The following is a 24966-nucleotide window of genomic DNA, read 5'->3' as shown; positions in this document are numbered from 1 at the left end:
ACAGCTATTGTAGTATTGTATGAATGCTAACCGATAAAGTAGTTATTTTGTATTCTTTTTTTAGCTTTTGATTCTCTTTGCTAGTTTTTTTTATTCTCACTGCAATAAAAGATTTTTTGTGGTGTTTGAATGTCTGTTGTACCTGTCTTTATTCCGGGTATGTATCCTAACGGACTGGTACAACACTTTCTACAATGGGACACAGGGGACTGGTTTAATTCCCAGATGAAACTGGTTTCATTTGATTGAAAGGTCACATCATTTTAGCACTGACACACTGCATCACTAAGGCAGGAGTCCTTGTATCTTAGGGGGCAGGATCCACAAGACTGAAGATAGAGATTTATTTTTTGTTTTGCCAAGCAGAGCTTTGATACAGATAGGTGATAAGTACACTTTCTGGAGCACTTTCTGGTCTGTGACTAAGGCCTCCAAGTACGGCAGCTGTACAAACAGGTGACAGAGTCACAGTCTGCCTATGGAAAGGGACAACTGGAGGAAGAGTAGGAGGCTGCAAGCCTGTAGCAGCATGGGTGTGTGGTGTGAAGCACTGGGAGGATACCATGCCAATCCCATACCTTTGAGCCTGAGTAAGATAGAGAAGGTGACTGAGAAAAGCGCAAGTGGAGAGGAAAATTAAGAAGCTTCGGGCTCTGATAAGGCTGACCTTGTGAAGGGTCATCCAAGGTGACAAGTCAGAGAATCAGTCGTGCAGAGCAGGAGAGGAGGGCATTCTGTGTAAGGCACAGAGCGCTGGGGTAGATGTGAGGGCTGTGCAGGCTGTTGTCACCCATGGTGAATGTACCAAGGCACAGGAAGCACTCTACCAGAGCCTGTATGTGTTGTGGCTGCAACATCCTGTTAAGTGGAATGGAAAGGTGGGTGCTGTTTGACGGGAACCAACAGGAAACTAAATAAGACTGTAAATAAGACTGTTTGGAGTGATTAAATGCAAAGGACAAGAACAATAATGAGAAATACTTCCATAAAATATCTCAGTGGTTTTGCTTCTCATTCTTTCTCACTCCTCTCTCTCCTGCTACCAAAATGAAGAACTTTGTAATGTAAAGAGCCTACCTCTTTAATTGTCACAACTTGCCTAAAGCTGCTTTACAGCTGGGTCTCCATTCCATACACAGACGGCACCTGGACCCATCCACATAACAAGTATTACATGTTACAAGCTGACACTGGATTTAGTACAAGGGAAAATGCACCCAACTGGCTGGATTCTGTACCACGTTCTTGCATTTGTGCGGATGTTACTGTTCTGTTTCGCCCATGTGCCTTTCCCCTCGGCCCAGCTGACGTCAGGAGCTGCCGCTTCACCCAGTCAAATATTAACTGCTCGGTTTTCCAACGCAGCACCTCACGTTCTCGGATGAAGCCAAGGCCGGGAGCGTGGGGCAGGCTCCTGAGGAGCTCATTCCACCCCGGTTTCTCCCTTTTGGGCACGCTCTGTTCGCTCCACTGGCCTCTGAGGTCTGGCAGCGGGTCAGACCTCGCATCAGCAGGAGGGAACCTCTCAGGCGACACAGTGCTCCCCAGGCAGCTTTCCCGGATCGCCGTCCGTACAGACCGACCCCCCGTCTCCGAGCGGCCCCGCCCGAGCCCCGCCTGATGCAACCCGTGCCCCGCTTTGCCCCACGCGCGGCGCCGCGAAACCTCCCGCCCTCGTTGCATCACCCGGGGCGGGGCGGGCGGTCCGGGCCGCCTTTAAAGCGCCGCGGCGGCGTGTGCGGCCCCACGAGCGCCCCGCCCGCACCGCCTGGACATGAAGCGCGACCCGCAGCGTCCCGAGGAGCGCCCGGAGCCGCCGCCGCGGCCGCTCCTGTCCCCCTGCTCCTCCTCCTCGCCCTCGGGGCAGGCGGACGGAGCGGGGCTGACGGCGCCCGTGTGGATCTTCGGGTACGGCTCGCTGGTGTGGAGGCCGGGCTTCGAGTTCACGTCGCGCAAGGTGGGCTTCATCCGCGGGTACAGCCGCCGCTTCTGGCAGGGTGACACCTTCCACCGCGGCAGCGAGAAGATGGTAAGGGCACGGGGCGGCCGCGTAGGGGGGCCGCGGGGTGCCGGTGTCGCGGGCTCGGCTTCTAATGGCGTTGTCCTTGTCTGTCCCCACAGCCCGGCCGGGTGGTGACGCTGCTGGAGGACTGCGGGGTGAGTACCGGGGCGGTGGTGGCTGGCCTGGGCCGGGGAGGTGCCCACATCAGCAGTGGGAAAGTGGTGTCTGCAGCCGAGTGCCCTTGAGGCCCCCCGGGATCGTGGGGGGGTTGCGGAGCGTGTTATCCTTCTCTACCCTGCTATCAGTTGTGCAGAGACCCCCAAGGTAAGGGGGAGCCTTGATTTGAAGCATTAGTGGAGAGGCCACTGCAGTTACAGCATCCCATAAGCACCTTGCTCTTTCATTTTTAGGCATGCACATGGGGTGTAGCCTATGAAGTCCGTGGGGAACAAGTTGCTGCATCGCTTCAGTATCTCAACGTGCGAGAAGCTGTCCTGGGAGGCTATGACACTAAGTTTGTGGAGTTCTACCCTCAGGAGAAAGATGCAGAGGAACCCATTCTGGCTCTTGTTTACATTGCAACACCCCAGAATCCTTCTTACCTTGGCCCAGCATCTGAAGAGGAGATTGCAGCTCAAATCATTGTCTCAAGTGGTTGTGCTGGTCATAACATTGAGTACTTGCTGAGACTGGCAGACTTTATGCGTTACTTTTGTCCTCAAGCAGAGGATAAACATCTCTTCTCCATTGAGGAGGCTCTTACTTCCATCCTTCCATGTCTATACTACACAGAGGAGTCTCTAGAAGAAACTGCAAGTGTCCCTCAGAAGTCTAAGGGTTGAAATAGGAATTTTTTTTTCAGGTTTCCAGTAGAAGGGACATGAGGGAGAAAGCAGTGGGGACAGTCTTAACTCTGTTAAATATACTGGACTGAGTGAGTAAAGGGAGAATTAGCAAGTAGTAGGGGAGGGAGGAAGTGAAGAGTAAAACACTTACTATAAGACTTGCAATTATTACCTGTTATACTCCTTATCTGCAGCATCACGCTAGCCATCACTGCTTTCCAGGTGGAGAGAAGGGATCTTCACTGGAACTTTGCTCTGTAAGACTTGCTTCCAGGAGTCAAGGCTGAAGCACTCACTTTCTTTAAAGAAGAAAGAGGCTCATCTGTTCTGTGCACTTTTTCATTTTTCTTGGAAGACTAGTTGAGCAGGACTTGACTGGGTTTAGGCAGTATATATATAATTCTACCTCAGATTGGCAGAAAGCTGCTTGTGTGATGGTGGAGACTTTGGGAGGTTCTGCCAAGTTTTTTTTTCCCTGCCATGTCCCACCTCCAGTACAATGACCTGACATGAAATTTTAGGACTTCTGTGCAATATTAAGTGAACAGGGCTCTTCAGGCTCTTGTGCATCCTACTTACTTATGTTGTGAAGGATCACAGTAATGCACTTGTTTTCTAAAATGTCAAACTGTATTTATTATGTGTTATATTTTTTCTTCGGAGGGGTATCTAAACTGTTCACATGCCATAGTGGTATGCAGCCCACTTTCAGCCTTGCATTTGTGCCTTCTAGTTTTAAGTCCATTTTCTGAGGAGCTAAGCCTGCTTTAATGGCAAGCTTTTTTCCAAGCTTCACTGACCTTGTGCTGCTACAGACTTAACTGACTCTGTAAGAAATGGTCCTGCCTGTGTCAGAAGCCTGTGCTGCCTGCAGGAAGGCTGTCAGGATGCAGGAATGTTTTAACTAGCCCTGTACTGGATAAACCTCTGGTGCTTCAGGATAATGTGGGTTTCTATAGAAGCACTGGAGGGTTCTAGTTCCATACGTGGGTGTCTGGCACACTTTCATTTAACTGCAAAGGACCGTGACTGAGCATACTTGAAAGCCTGTGAGCTGTTGAAAAGCCTGCCTTGATCATGTTAAGCAGAGGCACTGCTACAAGTTCAGACTTTTCAGCTTCATGTATTAACAGCATGAAAACCCATAGTATTTTGTGAGAAAAACTGCTGCTACTGCAACTGCAGCAGAATAGCTTTTGAGAGCTGACTCCTGGGACAGTTGACTCCTCCCAAATACCATGTGTTTTTTTAATTATAAAAAAGGCTAGAGACTGTTTGTATTACTGTGGCTTGTATGTATATGAAGTGGTACGGTGCTGTGCCCAGTAATAAAACAAACTGACAAAGTCAGTCTCATGTACTTTGGTGTTGGTCTTTTTCATTAGTGACTTACAGTTCACCCTGTCTTTTTTTTTTTTTTTTAATGGTGATTGTTTTTAAAAACAAAGCCATAACTGCTAATGCTGCTGTAGTTCCTATGGGGTTTTTTTGTGGTTTTTGTTTGTTTGACTTTGTTTTTTTTAATCATCTTTCTGCTAAGCAGCATGCCTCTGCTAGATCTACTGGAAGATAGACTCTTTCCCTTTGAGAAAAGGGGATTCAGTAACTTTCTCTTCTCAGCTTCCAGCTCTTGTTGATTCTGGAGTGCTGGTGCTGACAACAGATACGAGCCAGCCCTCCTGACTCTGCAGGGCAGGCACAGAAATGTGATTCTTCCTTTACAGGTCAAAGGATTTTCGTTTGGAGTGTAACTGGGTGTTGCTGTTTCCAAGAAGTAATAGTGGAAGGACAAGAAACCGCTGCAGCAGCCAGATCTGCTGACTGCAGTAAGGGAGACAGTTATTTTTTTCTGCCTTGTGCACCATGTGCTGTGTACAGGGGTACATTCCCACTCCTCCAGTTACGAGCTGCCTCAGCACCAGCAGATCATTGTACCTACCACTATTACCTGCCCCAGGACTGGAGTGATGGAATGAGAACAAATTGAAACAACAGAATTTACCACTAATTAAAGGCAGTTGTGTGTTTCAGGGATAACAGACTAGAGAAAACTACACTTTCACTGTTCTGTGGAGGATCTCGCTTCAGCTGAGCAGCTGCACATAGCAGGGGGCTGGGTTATCCCCCAGTTAGAAAATCAAAGGGTTAAAGATTCAGCTTAGCTGCAGGGAAACACTCCCTTACCAGTACAAGACTGGAGTCAGATTCCAAAATAGCTTCAGATAAAACAAACATTTTCACACCTTTCAGATTTTTCAAAGACACCATTGATGGGAATGAATCTGCATTGCCAGTGTGCAGGGAGAGGTCCTTGCTTTGTTTGTCCTGCCTAGCCTGGGTTGGCCCTGTGATTTTTCACTTCTCTGGCAAAAGACAGGCAATGAATGCTGATGAACAACCCAGCAGTGCTAGGAATGTTCCTTTGGCTGCTGTTTCTTCTTCCCTGAAAAACTTAAATGTTTTAAGCACAGTTACACCACTGAAATACCATTTTGTTCCCAAGGAGTTCTTTGCAGGGGACTTCCAAAGAAAGAACCCCATATTCTTAACCGGATGTGGCAGGTTGCTGCTGTCAATTTGTCACTGCATCTTCAAGTCAGTAAGACAATGAGGTATCATGTAACTTTTTTCTCCTGAGGCTTTTATTGTGTACTGCAAATCTGGGAACTGGTCACCTTTTGGTCAGTTGATGAGTTAAAAGGTTACCATCCCAGATTTGAACTTTGGCCATGTGATTGAGGAGAGACAGCACCCTGCAACATTTCCTACATGCCCAGATTACCTTTGTAATGCTACTAAAGACATGGGACCACGGCTGCTTGCCTCTGACAAACCAAATGTGAGGAAGATAATTGTTGCTTGGAGGCAGTCTCACAACCACAGCACTTGGGAGTGCCAGGTCAGTGGTAACATACAAAGATAGTGTCCTACCCCAGATATGTTTCACGATAGGTTTCCTCTCCCCATGCCCTGACTAGCCAGCCCTGGCAAAACAGCCAGCTGGGGGTCCACCTCTAGCTTCTGGCAGCTCTGCCACTGGCCAGACAGCCGGCCTGGGAAAGAGCACTTGTCCCTGTCAGAGCGTAGGACAACTGCCTTCATTTGTAAAGTGCTGCCAGACACTTCTGGAGATGTTTCCCTATCTAGCAGCTTCCTCTCCCATGTGCAGTTTTCTCTGACTTCCTTATGAAAAGCTTGTGCCTATCAGGGCATCTCCTACTAGAAACCAATTGCAATAGAAATGTTTACAAGCACTATCAATCACATACTTCCCAAGTTTCTATACTCAGCACAATTCACATGATTTCAACTCCTTCTTCAGCCTTTTCCATTTTCCTGCCCAGCAGTTCCCACACAGCCTTGGAACATGGTCCTAAGTCACCATTTCCTTGACTATATTAAGAGAGGACCTACCCAGCTGCTTTGCAGTGGCATAAACCAGGTAAATAAAGTAGATGACAACAGTTAATCCAGCCTCAGTCTTCATATGTATAAAGTGCTCCTGAGGACACACAGTCCTTTATAGGGCAGGAGAAAGAATAACGAAACTCAGCAGTGTTAAAAGGATTCAGAGAAGACAAAACCAAGAGAAAAAGCACTCTGGTTCTTAGGTGCTCCAGTATCATCTCAGTTTCAAGGTACAGTGTTAAGAACAGAAGAGACCATAGGTAAGTCTCTACCAAAGTGATTCCAGCTTTAGTAAAAATGTAGTTTAAATATAGCATCATCAAAGTGTGAACTTACCTGTGCTCTGTTACTTCTCTAGATGAGATGCCTGGTGAGAAAATTAGTGAGACTGAACTCATATTTGCGGTTGATGGCAATAAAGGCATGCAGCTTAGGGAGGGAGATGGTAGGAGAGGAGTAGGGAACACACCAGCATTCCTCAGATGGTGCCAAAGCAGCCAACGCTTGTTTGAGCCTACCTGAGGAGAACGTGCGTTTGAGCATCCCAGAAGTGGGGCTAGCACAGACTCTGAGGGCTGCCCATGTGGGATCTCAGTCCCAGGAGGAGCTGAAGGGAAGAGGTGCAGCTCTGCGGGCATACCGATAGGCTTGAGAGGGCCCCTGGGGCTCTGTGGTGTGTGGTGGGGAGAGGCTTGCAGGCAGCCTGCAAGTCACAGGGATGGCACATGCTGGCTTTAACAGCTGCTGCAGGAGCTGCAGCTGGTTGTATGCAGCACATGTGTTATTCCACATGTTTCTGCTTGCTGCCCAAGAGACAGGCTGAAATGTGGATTTAATTACCTACAGATGTTTCACAGGCCGAGGAATAGCAAAAGATAAAATCCCAAAGAATGCTCCAGGTCAGCCTCTACAGCTATACACAGGCTGACCGGCTGGTGACAGTGAGAGCAGCTGGTGCTCCAGCTACAGAGAGGCTGCGCTCTGGCCAGCACTCCCCTCTGCAGCAGAAGCACTTCAAGCACACTGAATACTGAGTGAATGTGTCCAGAAACCATGTCTGGCTTGGTAACAGCGTGTTCTTCTGCTCCTGTTACCAGGGAAGATTGGAGGGAAAAGAAAGCAGGGGAAAGAAAGAGGGTCTACCGGCTGTACAGCTGCACAAGGACAAGTGAGACTGACCTTGCATAAAATATTCAGCACAGAACACACAGACGTGGTCACCTGTGCACTTTGATGCTTCTTACAACACATTATAGATAGTTCAGTGCCAGAATGATGGCACTGCTGACATGTTCCAAAAGCTGGTAGTCAATCGAGGCCTGGAAGACCTTTGTGAAAGTTTAAATGGGGTTATATCACATTCAGCACAATAATTTAATCGCAAAGGCAGAGGAGAAAACAAATTAGCAGAATTTGGATGGGAGATTTTCCCTGAGTCAGACTTTTCACTTTGGTGCTGCCAGTTTTCATGACACAGCACATACTTCAGTAGCACCAAATCCAAAGGTTTTTTTTTTTTTAGAAATCAAGGACAGATGCAATCTAAAAATATCTGGTCCCAAAGCATGGTTGAGCAGCAATGTGTCACCAGCACTCAGCCTAGCTAAGCACAACATGGGTCCCCATGCATGGGAGGAACAGGAAGGGATTGAAATAAAATACATTTACAGTTAGGCTGTGGAAAAACTACACTTGCAGCAAAACCAGCAGCTGCTCAAAGGACTTAGGAATTTCCTACTAACTAGTTACCTTGGCTTAAGTGAAAACTTCCCTAATTTATATGCTGTATTAAAGTTATGAGAGAGAAGTCCCTTATGGCTTTGAAGGAGCCTCAGGCCCAGGAGGGGAGGGAGGGTGGAAGGAAGTAGGCATTCTGGGCAGCACTGGGGAAGCTCTACATGCTTTGTTTACAAACCCTGTACACTTTTTGTTTGGCTTTTGGATGTGTTTTATCCTTTCTTAACTCCCTTTTCATCTCATGGTAGTGCCAACCACACTGATGAGTGTTTATGCTTGCAAATTCCTGAAGCACAGCCAGTACCTTGAACTCCAGAGAATGAGACTGAAATAATGTAAAAGGTCAGGGAAGTTCAAAGACAGAGGTACTGTTTTCCTAGCTGGGGACACCACACTGTTCCCAGACCACGCCGGGCTGCTCTGGGGACACAAGAACAAAGACTTCTCTCTTATGTCCTCCTGTTTACGCTGCTTTTTGCCTCACTCACCTCACTGTTTTAACAGGACTCATTTCCATGAAGCTTCAATTAAAACCACCAGGGATCAATTTGGCCTGAGCCTGACAACTGAAGAGACACTTGTTAGCTACTGGCACTTAAAACTCCTGTCATCAAAGGAAAGGGGAAGTTTTTATCCCTCTGCTCAAGTCCTGCTGGCTCACATAGTAGGCGCAAAGCCCCGGAGTGCTGCTTTGTCCACAAGCAGGTATCAGCTATTGAGACACCTGGAAATCTGTAAGTGTTTCACCCACAGGAAGGCAAGTCACAAGATGGTTTTTGGAGAGAAGTTTCACTCACCATTGCTGGTTAGCAAGCCTGGCCTTCAGAAACATGAACATGCACCTGAGCTGGCTGGGCACACGGTGGGCACATGCAGCTCACCTGTGCTGTGCAAGCAGAGAGCGTGAAACACCCTCCAGCACACTGGGCACACCGCCCACGGTCTGCATGAAGCTGTGCAGTGCACTTCCAGCTGCAGATTTCTGCAAGTCAAGGGGTTCATTAGCACATGCACATACACGACACGGTGTGCTCATTTGGACAGCACTGCAGCTGCCCCATGTGCCCTCATTCACAGGTGAAGGGAGGCTAGAGAATGGTCCAGGATAGTGTGAGCACTGGATTTCACTACTGTATGGCCTCAGCTCTCTGCTTTGCCTTCAACTGGGGCTATGGACCAAGAGACACCAACAGCACAGACAATATGGAAGTAATTTCACAGACACGCATCCAGCCCACTCACAGCAATTACAACCTCATCTACAAATGAACTGCCTGGGGAGCAACCGCAGCCAGCTTGCTGATATTAAACTCTGTCTACACAAAGCATATGTGACATTTGAAAACATTTAGAAAACAAACTAAAAAAAGCAGCCTTTTATCCTCTCCTTGTCTAGATAGCACACCAGCCTTTCCAAACTCTGAGTCCGCATTGACAAAGCGCCATGGGATGGAGGAAGAAGGCGATGCCCTGGCCCCAGGGGATGGAGAGGAGAGGCAGGGGCTGCCCTCCTCTGCTCACGTCTTGAGCAGTACCTTAAGCCGGGGCAGCACTGGCCCACGTGCTTCCATGTGTCACAAAAACTGCCAGTGCTGCAAGTGACCTCCTGGGACTGCGGCCAACACGTTGTTGATGGGCTGGAGGTGCGCAGAAGTGGGAGATCCTGTTATAGACAGCTGGGGTCAGCAGCTGTCTCCTCAGGGTGCTTCTATTGACATCATGGGCTGAAATTCTTCCATTTATTCTTGTTTTACAGTGAACTACCCCTTTCTTTAAGTAAAATTGAGCCAGAAGTATATTTCAACCAGCTAGAAGGTTCTCAGAGTATAAATTCATTTTAGATTATACATACATTCATTCTTTTGGTCTGCTTTATAAAAGTGTGTTTTCTTCAAGTTGTTCCTGTCCACAAACACGAAATCCCATTTTTAGAGAGGGAAAAGAGCAGGAATGCCCAGCTTCCAACAGCTATGGTAGATGCTGCTTTTCATCTTCCGTTGGACAGCAACTGTTAGGAGATTCAATTACCTCTGGACATGTTAGGCAGGAGCCAGGTGAAACCGTCTCTTGTTGCTGCACAGCACAGTCAATTCTGGCAGCATTTGTGTCTCTAAACTACATCTATTCCTGGGAACACATCCTACAATTTGAGGGCAGATGAGTTCAGGACTGAGGATAAAAAGTAACTGTGGGACTAGCCTCATTCAGAATAAATATCCACTACTTTTTTTTCCCCAGAGGATTGCTGCTTTATTTCATTTCATGGGAAGATGGTAAAAATTAGCAGCAGTTCAATTCCTTTTCCTCTTGTATTGTCCTATATTTGTTTATGCACACCTTGCTCCAAATGCAGGGGGACTGTTCTTCATTTTGACTTTTCTCTGCAAATCACTATAGCAACATTTGCAAATCACTGTGGCACCTTTGCAAGCTTCAATCCTTTTCACAAAACCTTAGTGAAGAGGAATAATTTCTATTGTACAGATGGGAACTGAGAAATCAAGAACATGATTTCAAAAGCGTACCATGACTTTGCACATTGTGAAATATTGAGGGATGATGTTTTTCAGAGTACTCAGAACTGTACGTTGGGTATTCAGAGATACCATGTTGGAAAAAAAGATAATGTGTGCTCATGTAATCAGCACTAGATCCTGATGCAAACATGCAAGAGTCATCTCGAATTTTCATGGATACTCTTATGTTTGCCATTGTTCAGTGAGGATCTGTGTAGTTGCAAGTTCAGTAATTTGCTCTCAGTATTCTTAAACCTTCACGTACCTAAGCTTGCATAATATTTATTTGTCAACTAAAAGTTAAGCTCAGCAGAGAAATATTTTTATATAGCTTGGGGTGTTTTTGCTTTACAGGCATCACTCTAATTTCTTGCAATCCCTCAAGCTCTTTTAGCTGCTAACAGTTCCGAATTTCTCACTTGTGTTAATTCCTGTAAGACCTCAAACATGAGATCTGTTTTAAATTAAAAATTTAAACAACATTAATTTTCTCATTTGCTATCAATTATATCACTGCAAGGCAGAGCTGGGCTTCTCTAATCTGTCTGTGAATGCTCTATCAAACCAGTTCCCAGTGTTAATATTTAGTTACTTGATTCCAGACAGACACGATATATAACTAAGGACAGCAAACCACATCATAACTGAATTACATTAATTATACAATATATACCTCTGATTGCATATGCTAGCAGCAAGTTATCAAAGCCATGGCAGGGAAACAAGCCTCTTTCCACAAAGCTCATCATGGCATGTTTCAAAATCATATAAAGCACTTAAGCTTACAGCAGCCTGTAAAAGAAATTGTCATGACTTCCAGTCCCAAATCACCACCGTGTTTCAAAACCTCTTGTTCAGATTCAACATCACAATCTCAGTAAGTTTTCAACTAGTCAACAAGAACTGATCTGAGTGTCAAATTACTAAAAAAGTAGAATTTTTTTTTGTGCTAACGAGATTGAATACGTATCTCAGAAAAATTATGACTGCAAGCTAGATACAGGAACTTCTTCCAAACTCTAAACATAGAGAGAATGACTGCAGTCACCTGGACAAATAGACATCATGAAGCTGAATTACTGTGTCAGGAGCCCTTGAAATCCAGAGACTGAAATATACCATTATGCACCTTTAGAGCTATTTAAAGATCCACTTCAAAAAAAAAAGTGTCCCTGCCTATGGCACAGGGTTTGGAACTAGATGATCTTTAAGGGCCCTTCCACTGAAACTGTTCCATGATTCTACTAAATGATTCTACAAATGAGATTAAATCAAAGAAAAATCTGGATTAAATGGTAAAAAAAGGGTTTGCAGGAATGCAGTTGTTCACAAAAGTGTTCAGGTGAACTCTATGGAAGGAGTAGGAGCACCAAGAAGAAATGAGACTCAGAAGGGCCCTTCCATCAGCACTCACTAGATGCATGGAGTGACACAAAAAAATGGGGGTTTTGGATGTTAGTTTTCAGGATTCTTTGGAAATTCATACAGTCTGAACATCTCTTCTGTTTCCTCTGCTTGCAAAGGAAAACTCGGGAGCTTTATCACAGACAATGAAGCGTTACTCAAGGGTGTGTCAGGCCACGTGCCTTTGCATTACCGGGCAGCAGCACGCTACGCTGATCAGCATGTAGCTAATTGCAGTCACACAACAAAAGCTTAATGCAGTTTTAAAAAAACCCAAAGCAGCGTTCAGCCAACTACGTGTGAGATTTGCTGACTCTTCCATTAAAAAAACCCAGCAACCTTCCGTAGCCTGAGTGAAATACAGACAAGCACTCTGTGCTGCCACTCCTGACTGACTGGGGAGGGCAAGGACTGCCAAAGGTGACTGCGTTGGAAACACTTCTGTGAGGAACTTAGATGGGTTTTACAGTGATTCTAATACAAATCTAGACTCGTCTATGGAGAAAAGCTACTTGAATTACAGAACGCTGTGAATTAGAGAACAGTGGTTCCCAATTAACATGAATGTTCTTTCCCAGCAAAGACCCTACCTGGGAGGGGAGTTCTTCAGGAACCTTGTTGCAGAACAAGCCTTATAACACCACTTGTCTACACAGCAGCTGCAAAACTCTGAAATGCACTCACCAACCTAAATAGAAACAAGAATTTCTATGTTTGAATCCTACTGAATTCAATTCAGGGGAAACTGTAACACCAGAATTTAAAAGAAACCTGAAAGACAGCCTCCTGAAAGACAGATGACATCTAACCTTGATATGGAGGGAGGGCTCCCACCTGCAGTTTATTCCTTCCTAGTGGAAGACTCAGTTGGGAAGTTAAAGTGTAGGGATACATCAGAGAAACTACAAGAATAGATGAGAGGTGAGAGCAACAGGATTTGCTTCATCTAGCAGGAGAGCATTTCTTAAATTTATCTTGAGAAGAAAGCCACTAGTTTTTTGGTTTGAATAAGAAAGTGTGAATAAATTTAACAAATAGTCCACTCCTACAAATCAGTTTTGTGTGACAGTCTAAACCAGCAGTGAATTTCCAAATAGGTTCTAATCTCTGTGCAACAATAACAATAACTTTTTCTTGGCTTTGAAAAAGTTGGTGAAGGTTTATTCAGGGTAACTGTGCACACAAATTACACAAACTACACGTATGCTTAGATTTATCTTAATTCACAGTTCTCATAACACTGAGGTAAGGCATGAGGTCATGCAGTTAAAAATTTACACCTTTAAACAGAAGCATTTTCATACCAACCGAAAGCACCAAAGACAACACTTGGGCCTTGAGAAGAGTTGGGTGAGGTTAAGGAGCAGGAAGGAAAAAAACAAGTGCTTGCAAAAAAATATCACAGAGATGACAAGAGATACTGTAATCCCTGGATGTTTAGGTCTCCTGTTAACTACAGCAGACTTAGTAGAACCAGCAATCCTGTCAAAGAAGGAAGAGACAGTCCATGGGAAACTCAAGAAGGCACAAAAGTGATGTTTCAATGTTTTCTTCCTCTACCTCATTCTATCGGTGATGCTCATCAGCTGAGGAAGGAAGGAGTCATTGTTTCATACCTGAGTACTGAAACATTTCCTCATGCCTGGGATGCAAACAAATTCCCTCATATGCCCCTAGAAGAACATTCTATAATTAGAATTTGGTACAAAATGCCTGGAAGACCCATTAGCTTTGGAGTAACTTCACTCTTCTGAGGTAGCATGCAGGAGCTAAGAGGAGGGTAAAGCTGGAAGAAACCCAACCCATCCTATGCATTCCTCTGTTTCACAAGGCATTTGTTGGAGGCTTTTCAGAGAAGCACATCCTAATGTGAGTGCTGCAAGAACAACTTGCTTGCTCTACAGACCTACTGGTTCAATCTGAGAGCTGGGCCACCTGTATCGTCCTAATAATGATGCTCCCACTTCCCCTCTCTCATTCACTGCTATGCAACTGGTACAGGCCGCAAATAAAAAATAAATCCTTCAAAATTCTAGGAGAATAAGGTGTGATTGCCTTTATTTTAGTATGCGTGTCTCAGTTATATTTCACATGCATGTAGCATCCCTTTGGGCAATGAGTCCAGCCACTCCAGCAGAAACTTCCAAAGGACAGCAGGGCGTGCACCACCACCCCTTCTTGAGCAGGAAGGAGAACACAAGACAATGCCTGTAGGGCTCCCCGAGAGTTACAATGTGTGTCTCAGACTGAATAGTCAACAAAACAAACAAACAAAAAACAACAACAACAACAACAACAAAAACCAACCAAAAAAGCAATGGAGGCAGAAGTGAGAAGCTGAGGAGCCTGTAAGTATATCTGGGAGCAGAAGCACAGCAGCTCACTCCACTAAGAGGAGACCAGGACAGGCAGAGCAGTGGTCACAGGGCAACATTTCCCAAATTACATTGATCCACATCCTGCCCCCAAGTGATTTTATCAGTTGTGTTCTTCCTCCTCTCAGCAGCATTTTGGCTGTCCTGAGCTACAGTCCAAGTAGTGCAGATCGCTATTCCTGCTGCATGGAGCTTTTCCCACTGAGCTTTGTGTGCCTCCCCCACTGCAAAATGCTGCTAAAGGAAATACTTTGGGAACATGGAAATAAAGCAAGATATAGCTCTGGGCAGACAGGCAGCTTTCTACAGACAGAACATGAGACAGCAAAGAGCAGATACACTGTGGTGGGGAAAGCATGCAACAGAGAGGGGAGAAGGCACGGAAATAACACTGCATTTGGATGGAGCAGCATTAATACCTGGAATTAATACTGAATTAAAGCAGTTCCAGGTGCAAATCCTCCTGTTTATCTCTTTGCAGAATAGGAAAAGGAGACCTAGTGGCTGACTAAATGGAGAGGATGACAGACTTGACCCATGATAGAAAGAGAAAATGGCTTGCGGGTTAATTAATCTTCCACTGACTTAGAAAAAGTGGACTCCAACTGGTCATAAAATACTTTAAAACAGAAGTTAGAAAAATTCTGAATACACCATGAAGCCAAGGAACCAAATCATTTAAAAAAGTGGTAACAGTTTGTGTGGAAGGGACTGCACAGTGACTGTACAGCTAAACAGAACAATTTCTGGGGACAGTGCGATGCAAGTCCCTGTCTCTCTGATCGACATGATTTTGAAAAGGAGTTGAGAGGACACTTCAGCGCTCTATTTCTATAGAATAATAATCTCAGATGCTGACCTTCACAATCTGTCTGTGGTGAGCAAGGACAAGTTATTTTCTTGTTTCTTCGATGCATCATTCTGCTTGTTCTTTCTTTCCCAGCTTTTTTTGCTTGGTTTTGCCATTCTCTAAGGTGCTGATAGTAACCATATCCAGAGAGAAGACATAGGGCAAAGTGCATTGGGGCTCATAATTTTGCATTTATCAATGGCCTGGCTGCTATGTCCTGTCTGCATGTGTGAGGGTTAAAGTCAACATCAGAGGGTCAGGCAGAAATCCCTTTCTCCTGTCTCCAGCTACCCTACAATATTTTTTGAGAGAAGGTAACGGTTTCAGTCTCTCTTGCTGTCTTGGAAAAGAATATTGTAGTTGGTTTTTGGTGTTTTAGATTTAACTATGTTGTTGCTTGGTAAGACTTTGTTGACCGTGTGTGACAGTGAAAAATGGATATTCTGGGGACCCTTCTGACTGGACATCTCTTACAAGCTTAACTACAAAAATTGTGCGAGTGTGGGACACAACAGCACCTTTTAGTCCTAACTTCTCAGGACCTAAGAAAATTATCGCCTTTAAGTGTCTTCAATAGCACTGATAAGTGAACTATATTTAACAGTTTTGTAATAACTGCTGAGTAAATTGCTACAATCAAGTAGCATGAGGAATACATAGCATTCCCAACATCCCCCAAACAATACTGACAGCTATTTCACCACGCCAGCTTAAAATACAAACTCAGTTCATTAATAATTGTTTCTACCACTAGCAAAGACCTTGATCCCTCAAAGGAAAGTGACTTTCTCTGCCATTAATCCATACAACAAGTGCACAACACATAGTCGGAGTGAAAAGATGCTCGGAGTGAAACTTTAAAGAACAAAGCTTCAGTGTGCACACCCATTTGTTCACTTCAACAGAAAGGTTCCCCACATAATAATCACAAAACTACCTCCACCTCCTTAAAAAACCTCCCCATTCTTTGCTTTTCTAGCACTACTTCCTTCCCTAAACCCAGAAATTAGACTAGGACAGCCATTACAGGAATTCTTCCCAATTCCTTGATTAATATCACAGAATCTGTTCTCCTATGATGCATAATACAAAGAATGCATCTGTTGAAATTTAACTTCTTGCAGAAATTGAACTGGATATAATCTACCAGTTTGTTTATTTTACAGTCATGTTAGATCTTCCTGAACTTGTTGGCCTGATGCACATTTCACAAGCAGACAGACTATCACTGCTTTTGCCACAACTTGTGATATCATTTGGTATTTCTTTTGAAGACCAAATTATTTTAAATATATTTTTACTTTGTATTTTTATTTTAAATTATTTAGCTTAAATATATTTATATATAAATATATTTATACTCCTAGATGTATTTTATTTTTATATTTATCAGCATTTAAAATATGAATAATTTAATATTTCATAAGTATAGCATGCAACATATTACATTTTTACAAACTTTTCAAATTACAAATTATTTTTTTCTCTCCACTTTGGATTAGAAATTGATGCAACTGTCTAGCACCTCAGAAATCAAGACTGCACATAAAAAAGTCCTTTCAACTTCCATCGAAAAAAAAAAAGAAAAAAACCCCCAAACTGTGGAGCATGATGTCTCAAAACAATCAACTGTATTGAATTCAACCATCATAGTTCAGGTACTGTGTAATTACGCATATTATACTTGCTTCTGTCTTCTTATGATCTGCTGCACACCTACTCCAAAACAGATTATGAGATAATCAGTGAATACAGACAAGGGATAAGGGTACACTTGTAACTGAAGAAGGTTACAAAGGTGATACTTGGAAGAGCACACACTCTAGAGCTTTACATTGAGCAGTGCATGTCTCTAGAAGCACTTCCAGATGCGCACCCTCCATGCTCTCTTCCCTAATCCTCTCATTCATACAGTTATATGCATAAAAACCACAAAGACACTGATTTACATAAAATTATCTCACTCCATTTTATTTAAGATTTTCTCCTCCAGTTAGTAAAAGAAAGATGTGTCTCTCTTTATACATATGTACAAGTTCAGTTACAAAAATAGACAGCACATTCAAAGAGAAAAAAAGGCTTGGCATTTGTCTGATTCCCTCTAAATATCATATATACACGTGAATAAGAGGGGAAGGGGGAAGTCTTCATTAGTTAATTAAACAACACCTCCCCCTCAATTATCCCCTGCAAATCTGTTTAAAAATCAATCTAACTAAGCTCAGTTCTGCTATTTTCAGGTGTGCAAATTAGAGGCAGAGCCAACAGGAAGCACTCGCTCCACACTGTAGGACGCCAGGCAAGGGATTTGGGGTCAGAAAAAAATTATAATAATAAAAAAGTAATCTTCCACTGTCACAGCCCAGACCTGCAACTCAACTTGCTTCTCTCTGTCAAGGGTTGAAAGTGCCCCAGCAGAACAGCCTCTTTACTCAATGTGTCAGACAGAAGAACTGTCCCACACCTAAATCTCAGTGCAACGCAGACAATGCTTACAGCAAAGCAAGGAGCTACAGGCAGGGTTTGTGCATTGGGAACAGGGAAGGAGCAACCAGGGAACAAGAACATGGATGGGCACTGGCAGCAGCACGGCCTTCTGTCAGCCTCACAGGACACAGCTAATGGTGCCCACACACTGCAGTGAACTCAACTATGCCAGTATGTGTGATGATCACAGAGATGAAGAGAAAACACACTGCAAGAACAGTCAATGGGATGGCTGGGATATGAGACAATTTTTTCCCCAGGATTTGGCTAGAAGGGGAATGGCATAGTTCTCTCTCTCTCAGGACTGTTTTTCGTTGCTCCTCTCACAGCACTACAAGCTGCAGATCCATGCTTTGCTTTGGTACAGTAAGAGGAGCAGCACAAACCCTTCCTCAGCACTTCAGCTTTCCTCCTTCCCAAGATTTGTACTAATAGAGCACTTTTTGTTTCTAAGCCTTTAAGAGTTCTGCACACCTCAAAAATGAGAGAAATCATTTTGAACACAGTGAGTAATTGTGCTGATGAGAACTCTGAAATGCAAACCAATCACTGGCTCGTGGTTTCTTCCACTGCATGAAGCAGAGGCTGTGCTGCTGCCCTCACTAGGGTTGACAGCACTCCTTGTATTCTGCAGCTCTGACCATCTTCCTGACAAATGGTGCTGAAAAGAATCCACTCCCTGGAAACCACTTGAGACACCTTCCTTTGCATTTCAAGCCTTTAAAGAACCCAGAGAACCACACCAGAAGAACCCGAGATTTTTTTTGATCACATATCATCTTCAGCAGAGCCCCCTATTACTCCCGTAGGTTCACTGAGCAGCTGCCAGTACAGAAATGTTTTGGGACTCTACAGGATACTCCTGGAGTTTGGATACTGATTTCATAGGACAAAACTAACACTGGGCTCCACCTCAGGCTACAAGAGAGAAAGTATAGTGGTGTGACTTCAAGCACACACAGCTGCAGGATGTTGCATGGAGTAGCTGGATGCTTTCTCAGAAATCTTTGTCAGATACATCAATGAAACATAAGCTGACACTTTCCTAGTTACCCCAGACTCCCTTCCCTCCTTCTTGCAGTGTCTGCAAATATAGTTTTTTGGAATACACATAATCAAAGTGCTCACATCGACCACCCACTCCCATTGTGCTTTGATTTTCCTTACACACGTGTTGGACAGCAACAGGGCATTCATTTGCATGCCTTCAACTGGCAGGGTGGTCTACTCTGAAAGCCAACACAGCTCAGATAAGCTTTGGGGGTTCAAAATTACTACCGACCACCTGAGGTGTGGGCACCTTTACTTTGCTTCCGAACTGAAGTTTCTGATATGAGACTGCTGGTCACGTTTAAACTTTTGGGGGTCCCACAAACACTGTTTCCTTTGCTCAAAGGGGAGCTCAAGGGAGAAGAGGCGCTTGAAGGTCCAAAATCTACAAGTCCGGAAGGCCGAATGATTGCTGTTTGTAGAGGGCTACTTGCAGACATGCCTAGCAATGGAAAAGAGAATCAAATTCCACATGAGCATATTATTCCACTTGTGGTTCTTCAACAGCCAAAAATATACTAACAATCAGTCCTAAGAACACTGTATTCATGATTTATGAGAGTTTAATGAAGAAGAGAGTCCTTAGGATAAAAAAAATCTTACAGGGCCATAAAAACATACACAGGGCCACCCTGAGCTAGTGTAAAGCTGAAGCTCAATCACCATGAGTTTAGCAGGTTTTGGAATGTGATATTGTAACTTCAACATGATCCAATGTAGGAAAGCCGCAGTCATTGCCATGGGATAAACATTATCTAATCTGTCTGGACACCAAAAAAAAAAAACCAAACCAAAAAAACAAGAGGAAAAATATTTGGCATGAGATAATTCAAAGAGCAGATGAAACAAATCCAAGGTCATCTGTGGTGAAACTGGCTCCCCCTCAGAACCTTATCATGTCACACTGTATATTGCCTGAATCTCACAATATAATGGATGAGCAATACCAACAACACAACACTTACTCTCTTTTTTTCCAGGTTGTAAAGAGCAATCACCCAAACTCATGTGGTTGGTTCTGCTGTGGGTATTGTGCTGCTGCCCCTTCCCCACATACCTTTAGAGACGTTGTATCCGTACGCTGCGTACGCCGCTGCAGAGGCTGCTGCCGCCCCTGCTTTGGCACCTGCCATCGCAGCTGCACTTCCTGCTATTGACTTCCGGCTCCTGCCTTTCCCAGTGCTGGCTTTTGATCCACCTTTAGGACGACCCCGGCTTCGACTTGACTGGCCTCTCCCACTGAGAGATGTATCTTGCATTGAAACACCTGAACAAGAAAAGAATGTTAAATCAGTGACTACTATAGTATTTCGTGTGACTCACAAGTGAGAACAGCATCAAAACCAGTTACGTTAATACTGTTCCTATTCACTGATATGTTACATTTACATTAACAGAGACATTGTTAGCAAGCCATGATCCCATAAAAAGAAATTATTTATACAAAACTTTACTCTTCAGTAACAACTCCTTATTAACTGCTCACCATTATTATGAATCTAACCCAGAAACAGGTTGAGGATTCTGAGTTTTACTTCAGGATCATGCATTTTCTTAGTTGAAGACACAGACACAGTTTCTTCTGTCTGCTGTCTCTGAAGAAACTCATCAACAACTATGGTTCTACCTATTTTACTGTAGAAAACTGGTAGTTAAAACCACTTGCCATTATTGCAAATGCATTTAAAATTACTGCATTTAAAGAAATTGCTCTAATCACCCACTGGAGACAGAGAACTGATTACTAACTCAACAGCAAATTCAAGGAAAAGCCTAGAGATTTAATAGTTCTATGGTTGTCTGCAATTTGGTAACATAAACATAATATAATGGAAGGAGAGCCCTCTGCAAGACAGGAACAAAGGACAAAACTTTTTGAAGTAACTAACACAGAAAAGAGGTAAGTGTGGTGAATGACAGACTACGGACAGATTTCCTATCAAATCAAAAGTAATTTCTCTATGAAAAGGCAAATTTTTTTCCCCAAATTTTGCCAACCATACATATATTCTGGTTAAAATGCAGAAAATGTATCATTTAGCCATGCAAAGTCAAGGTTTAATAAATGTTAGTAGCAAATCAAGGTAAGAGTACTGACCATTCACGGTATCTGAAACTGAACCAGTAATGGAAGAAGGAGAGTTCGTTGCTCTTGACTGAGGTGCTGAAGAAGCTGGATCATCCACAATCACAAGCATATCGTTACTGCTCTCATCGGGAGGGATAGAGCCCATATGTAATTCACTGCTGATGGATATCTAAACATGAGAGAACAAAGCTGTTAACTTACAAAAATAGTAGGATCTTCAAATGATATACAATCACAAGTAATTAACTGGTACTTGTTCTTTCCTATCTTCTCTAGAATAGCAGCATGAGAATGAGACATCATCTGCCTGATCACACCACACTTTACATGCTCAGCAGCAAAGACCTCCAGGAGCCACTTAACTTCCATTCATGACAATACATGTTAAGAAGCAAAAGACTAATGGGCTCAGCAGAGATTTAAGTAAATTGTTATTCAACTGTGCATCTTCAACCGCAAAAGAGAAAATAGGATTCTTAACCCACTACTACCACTAATAAAAATCTTGATCAGTAAGGGAACAATGCAAAACAGAAATCTTAATCGGAGGGCATAGAACAAAATACATTTGCTGGTAAACCAGTTTGCAATTTGTTACACAAAGATGAAGGAAAATAAGAAACTGAATGTCAAGAAGCTATTTGAGGGATACTGTTTGTTTCAGAAGCAGTGTCCTTGCTATGGAAGATACTGGTATGGGAGAAGGTACATAGTCATAAACATGAGCATGACAAAGGCAGGAAAGAGGGACAAGAAAGTAAGTGGGACTGCAGGCAGGAATGGAAAAATTTCAGGGGCTGAATGGGAGGAAGTCAGGCCGTGAACTCACTGTAGAAAAGGGAGGCAGAGAGTGAAGGAGTAGGGGAATAAAAGAATCTCAAATAACATCAAGTCCTGTAAGGCAGCTTACTAGCAGCTGTTACATATTCAACAAACCATTTTCTTTTCCATGGTTCACCTTTAAGACATCACTTCCCCATGCACTCCAAGTTCTAAAATAGCTAAAATAACAGAAAGAATCCTACAGGATGTAAGGCCACAACTAAAACAGTAAACAAGTTAAAGCAGCAGTGAGTCTTACCTCACTGAAAGGACTGGGCATGGCTGAGTCTACACTAATGAAAGAGTCATCCCCATCAGCAGACAGGTTGGAGTTATCAGCTGAGGGAACAAACGGGATCACAAGGTTCATGCCCTCTTTCTTTCTCTTCCCATCCAACTCATCTTCCTTCTTCTTCTGAAATGAATAAAATAATACCAGGAATGAAACAGATGTTAAAACAGAAGAATGGGAGCAAACAGCCCAAAACCTTAAAACCTAGTGCAGTATTTTAACTCAAGGAATGCCACATCCAGAATTTCCCAAAACAAGTTTCTGAAGGACACGGTAACAGATTCCTTAAATGCTTTAGATTTAAGTAGAGTTTTGTTTGTTTTTCTTCATATAACAACTGGAATTACAGAGAATTACTCTTACAGAATTATTTTGATTTCCAGTACCTTTTGGAGTGAGTTTGAAATGCTTTATCATTACACAAAATTCCAATTAATTAATGCAAAGCGTCCCTATCTCAAAAATTCAGAATTTTCATAAACTAGTTTTAATGATGCTTTTTAAACAAGCTGATCTGCCCTTGTTCCACAGAAGCCTCATATCTGCATTTGGTGCAGATTCCTTTTATGTCCTTGTAGGACAAAATCTTGATTAAGTCATCTTTTAACGTCACAGAATGGTCAGCTGATAATTTTGTTTTTTCAAGCATGAGTCCTCAAATTGTTGTCTGTAGACTACTGGTGACTGACAGTGTTATTTGGGTATGCAGCACTTCCTTATTTTTGAAGTTGCTAATGATTAAAAGACAGGTAGCTATGCATTATTTATTTTGTAATATCCCTCTTAAGTGTAGGGAACTGCCACAGATGGACTTTCAATGGTGAAGGGAAGAAGGCTTTACTCATTAGACTGCCTTGGCATAAAATGTTTCCGCATCACGTAATAGTGATCCTGAAACTCTTCTGGCTCTATCACTGACACAGGTGACCTCTGCATCAAAGTACCTTTTCAGCATATTTTTCCCTTTTACGTTTACGTTCCTTCACACGATTTGTTTCTTCCTGCTGTCGTTTCTCTTCTTGACGCTGACGCACTGTTGGAAAAGAAACACAAAGTTGTCACCACTGGAAAGGTATTTTACGTTTTTTCATGAATATTAAGAGAAATTCTGGTTCTAACAGAACTTGGAAGAAAAGTCAGTTGTATTGCAACTAAAATACACTGAAAACACTACTGTATTAAAACTACTTGTTTCCAAATTACTAAAAAGTCTTACAGCAAAATTCTTCCTTCAAGCAACAAAAAAGTGTATACCTCTAATACAGCTTCAAAAATATGATGAAATACAGCATTTTACTAATAATTTTCTTGTTGAGACCTACATAATTCTTGTAAAGCTCTGTCATCCAGGAACAATGTAATGATCCTGAATGAGTGCCAATAAAAACTTTATCACGTCATCAGGTCTCATTTTGCACAACTTCATTATTCAGCTCAACAGTGATATAAAACGAGCTTGTACTAACAAGAGTTGGCAATGCAAAAAGAGACAGGAAACAGAAGTTGTTATCAGCAAGTAAACGTGTTTGTAGAGATAAAAACAGAGATTTCATAAGGTAATGAAGTGGAATATGGGGAAAATGCTGAAACACCAATTTCACACACATTTTTTTTCTAGCTCCTCATCATCCAGCAGAAGGCTGACCACCTCCTTTGGCTTCAAGGTGTCAGGTTTGAAATTTCCACCTGAAATCACCATTCGTTGGATCTAGAAGGAAAAAAACGAGAGAAATAAAAGGAAAAATTAGTCAAAGCAGCCATCAACCATTCTCGCTACCCATCCAATTTCAGGGAAGATTTATTAAGAGTATAATTAAGAGTATAAAATATGAGGAGCAACTGAGATAGAAAGCAGAAAATTACCATCCCATATGCAAAGTTGCACTTTTTCTGAAGCAGCATAAATAAACTATAAATGTTAAAAGTATTAATACACTGCTGAACAAAAACAGTCCTGTCAGGCATAATTTACCCATTCATTTTTTCAAGTAAGCTGCACAGAAGATCATGCAGATCACACTCTTAAAGAGCGCAACATTTTTCATCCCCTTGATTGAAAACTCTGTACTGAGTCAGTGTCACAGTTTAACAATCCACTCAACCTCTTTTTACTACAACTATGCTTAAAAAAATAAACAACAAAAAAGAGTAGTAACTTAGCAGAAGAGAATAAGCTTTAACATAAGGTAATTTCAATGATTTGGATCACCAACAAGAAGACTGCACTTAATTTTCAGGTTGAGATCAGACAACTCTAGTGCAGGATCCCAGAGAAAACAGTTAATTTCAACAAGGGAAATATGAACGCATTCAGTTGCTGCAACACCATGAGCAGCATCTAAGTAACATAAAAGCTAAAAGAAACTCCAAGCACACAGAGCATCTGAATGCTCTATACATTATACCTACTGAAAAAGGTGAATCTCCTTAACTTTTTTCTTGCCAGTGAAGTGCCATGAGATTTAAAGTTCCTAATACACCTACTGCTTGATGCTGCAGGACACTGAGCTTCTCTGGCAACCCTCACACCTCAAATAATTTGCACTTAACTACCTTTCAAATGTCTTTTGTAAAAAAAATCAGCTGTTGTATAACATGAGAGGAATCAGTAACTCTGACGCAGCAAAAACTGAAGCTCTAGTCTTAAAAAAGCTTGAGCAGTTTCACTGTAATAATTAGCTTCTTTCCAGGTCATATAATGTAACTGGAATGCTTCTGCGTTAGGGGCACAGATTTGTTTATTTGAACAAATACACTCCCTTTTGCCTTTTCTTCTGCCTCCCTTCAGATGCTTTTTCTGTTTCTTTACTCATGTTGATATGTGCTTTCTGATACCATCTCTGTACCTTCTCGTTTCACCTAGTTTCTTTATTCCTACCTCACTCTTCTCCTTTGCCCTTTGTAAGATGCGCTCCTCAATGGTGCCTTTGCATATCAACCGGTACACAGTGACTTGTTTTGTTTGACCCAGCCTGTGTGCCCGGTCCATAGCTTGTTGGTCTACTGTTGGGTTCCAATCACTGTCATAGAAAATTACCTGCAAGAGAACACCAGGAAAGGATTAAATAAAAACATACATTTAGAGCACC

At 42.9% G+C, this 24966-nt stretch overlaps 2 protein-coding genes across 2 annotated transcripts in view; one reads left to right on the top strand and one right to left on the bottom strand.

Moving 5' to 3' along the window:
* Nucleotides 1-1744: 1744 nt before the first annotated feature.
* CHAC1 (ChaC glutathione specific gamma-glutamylcyclotransferase 1) lies at nt 1745-4207 on the top strand. The gene is made up of 3 exons (XM_027642426.1): nt 1745-2029; nt 2122-2157; nt 2413-4207. The coding sequence occupies exons 1-3, from the start codon at nt 1775-1777 to the stop codon at nt 2842-2844; spliced, it is 723 nt and encodes a 240-aa protein (XP_027498227.1). The 5' UTR covers nt 1745-1774; the 3' UTR covers nt 2845-4207.
* Nucleotides 4208-17081: 12874 nt separating this feature from the next.
* The window catches only part of INO80 (INO80 complex subunit), a 68473-nt gene continuing 60588 nt past the window's right edge, over nt 17082-24966 (bottom strand). The window contains exons 30-36 of the mRNA XM_027642271.1: nt 24756-24914; nt 23483-23585; nt 22822-22910; nt 21845-22000; nt 20773-20932; nt 19732-19941; nt 17082-19116 (exon numbers count right to left, since the gene is read on the bottom strand). Coding sequence (XP_027498072.1) covers nt 18899-19116; nt 19732-19941; nt 20773-20932; nt 21845-22000; nt 22822-22910; nt 23483-23585; nt 24756-24914 — 1095 coding nt within the window. The 3' untranslated portion in view covers nt 17082-18898. The remainder of the gene's footprint in view (nt 19117-19731; nt 19942-20772; nt 20933-21844; nt 22001-22821; nt 22911-23482; nt 23586-24755; nt 24915-24966) is intronic.

Source organism: Corapipo altera, unplaced genomic scaffold, assembly GCF_003945725.1.
Source record: "Corapipo altera isolate COAL_440 unplaced genomic scaffold, ASM394572v1 23b, whole genome shotgun sequence".
In the NCBI taxonomy this organism is placed as follows: domain Eukaryota; kingdom Metazoa; phylum Chordata; class Aves; order Passeriformes; family Pipridae; genus Corapipo; species Corapipo altera.
This window is presented reverse-complemented; position numbering and strand designations above follow the sequence as displayed.

What these genes read in the sequence shown, in the direction of transcription:
- CHAC1 (XM_027642426.1), top strand. Translation starts at nt 1,775, where the DNA reads ATGAAGCGCGACCCGCAGCGTCCCGAGGAGCGCCCGGAGCCGCCGCCG. An exon ending in ACCGCGGCAGCGAGAAGATG is followed by an intron (nt 2,030 to 2,121) that starts GTAAGGGCACGG and finishes CTGTCCCCACAG; the next exon opens with CCCGGCCGGGTGGTGACGCT. An exon ending in CGCTGCTGGAGGACTGCGGG is followed by an intron (nt 2,158 to 2,412) that starts GTGAGTACCGGG and finishes TTTCATTTTTAG; the next exon opens with GCATGCACATGGGGTGTAGC.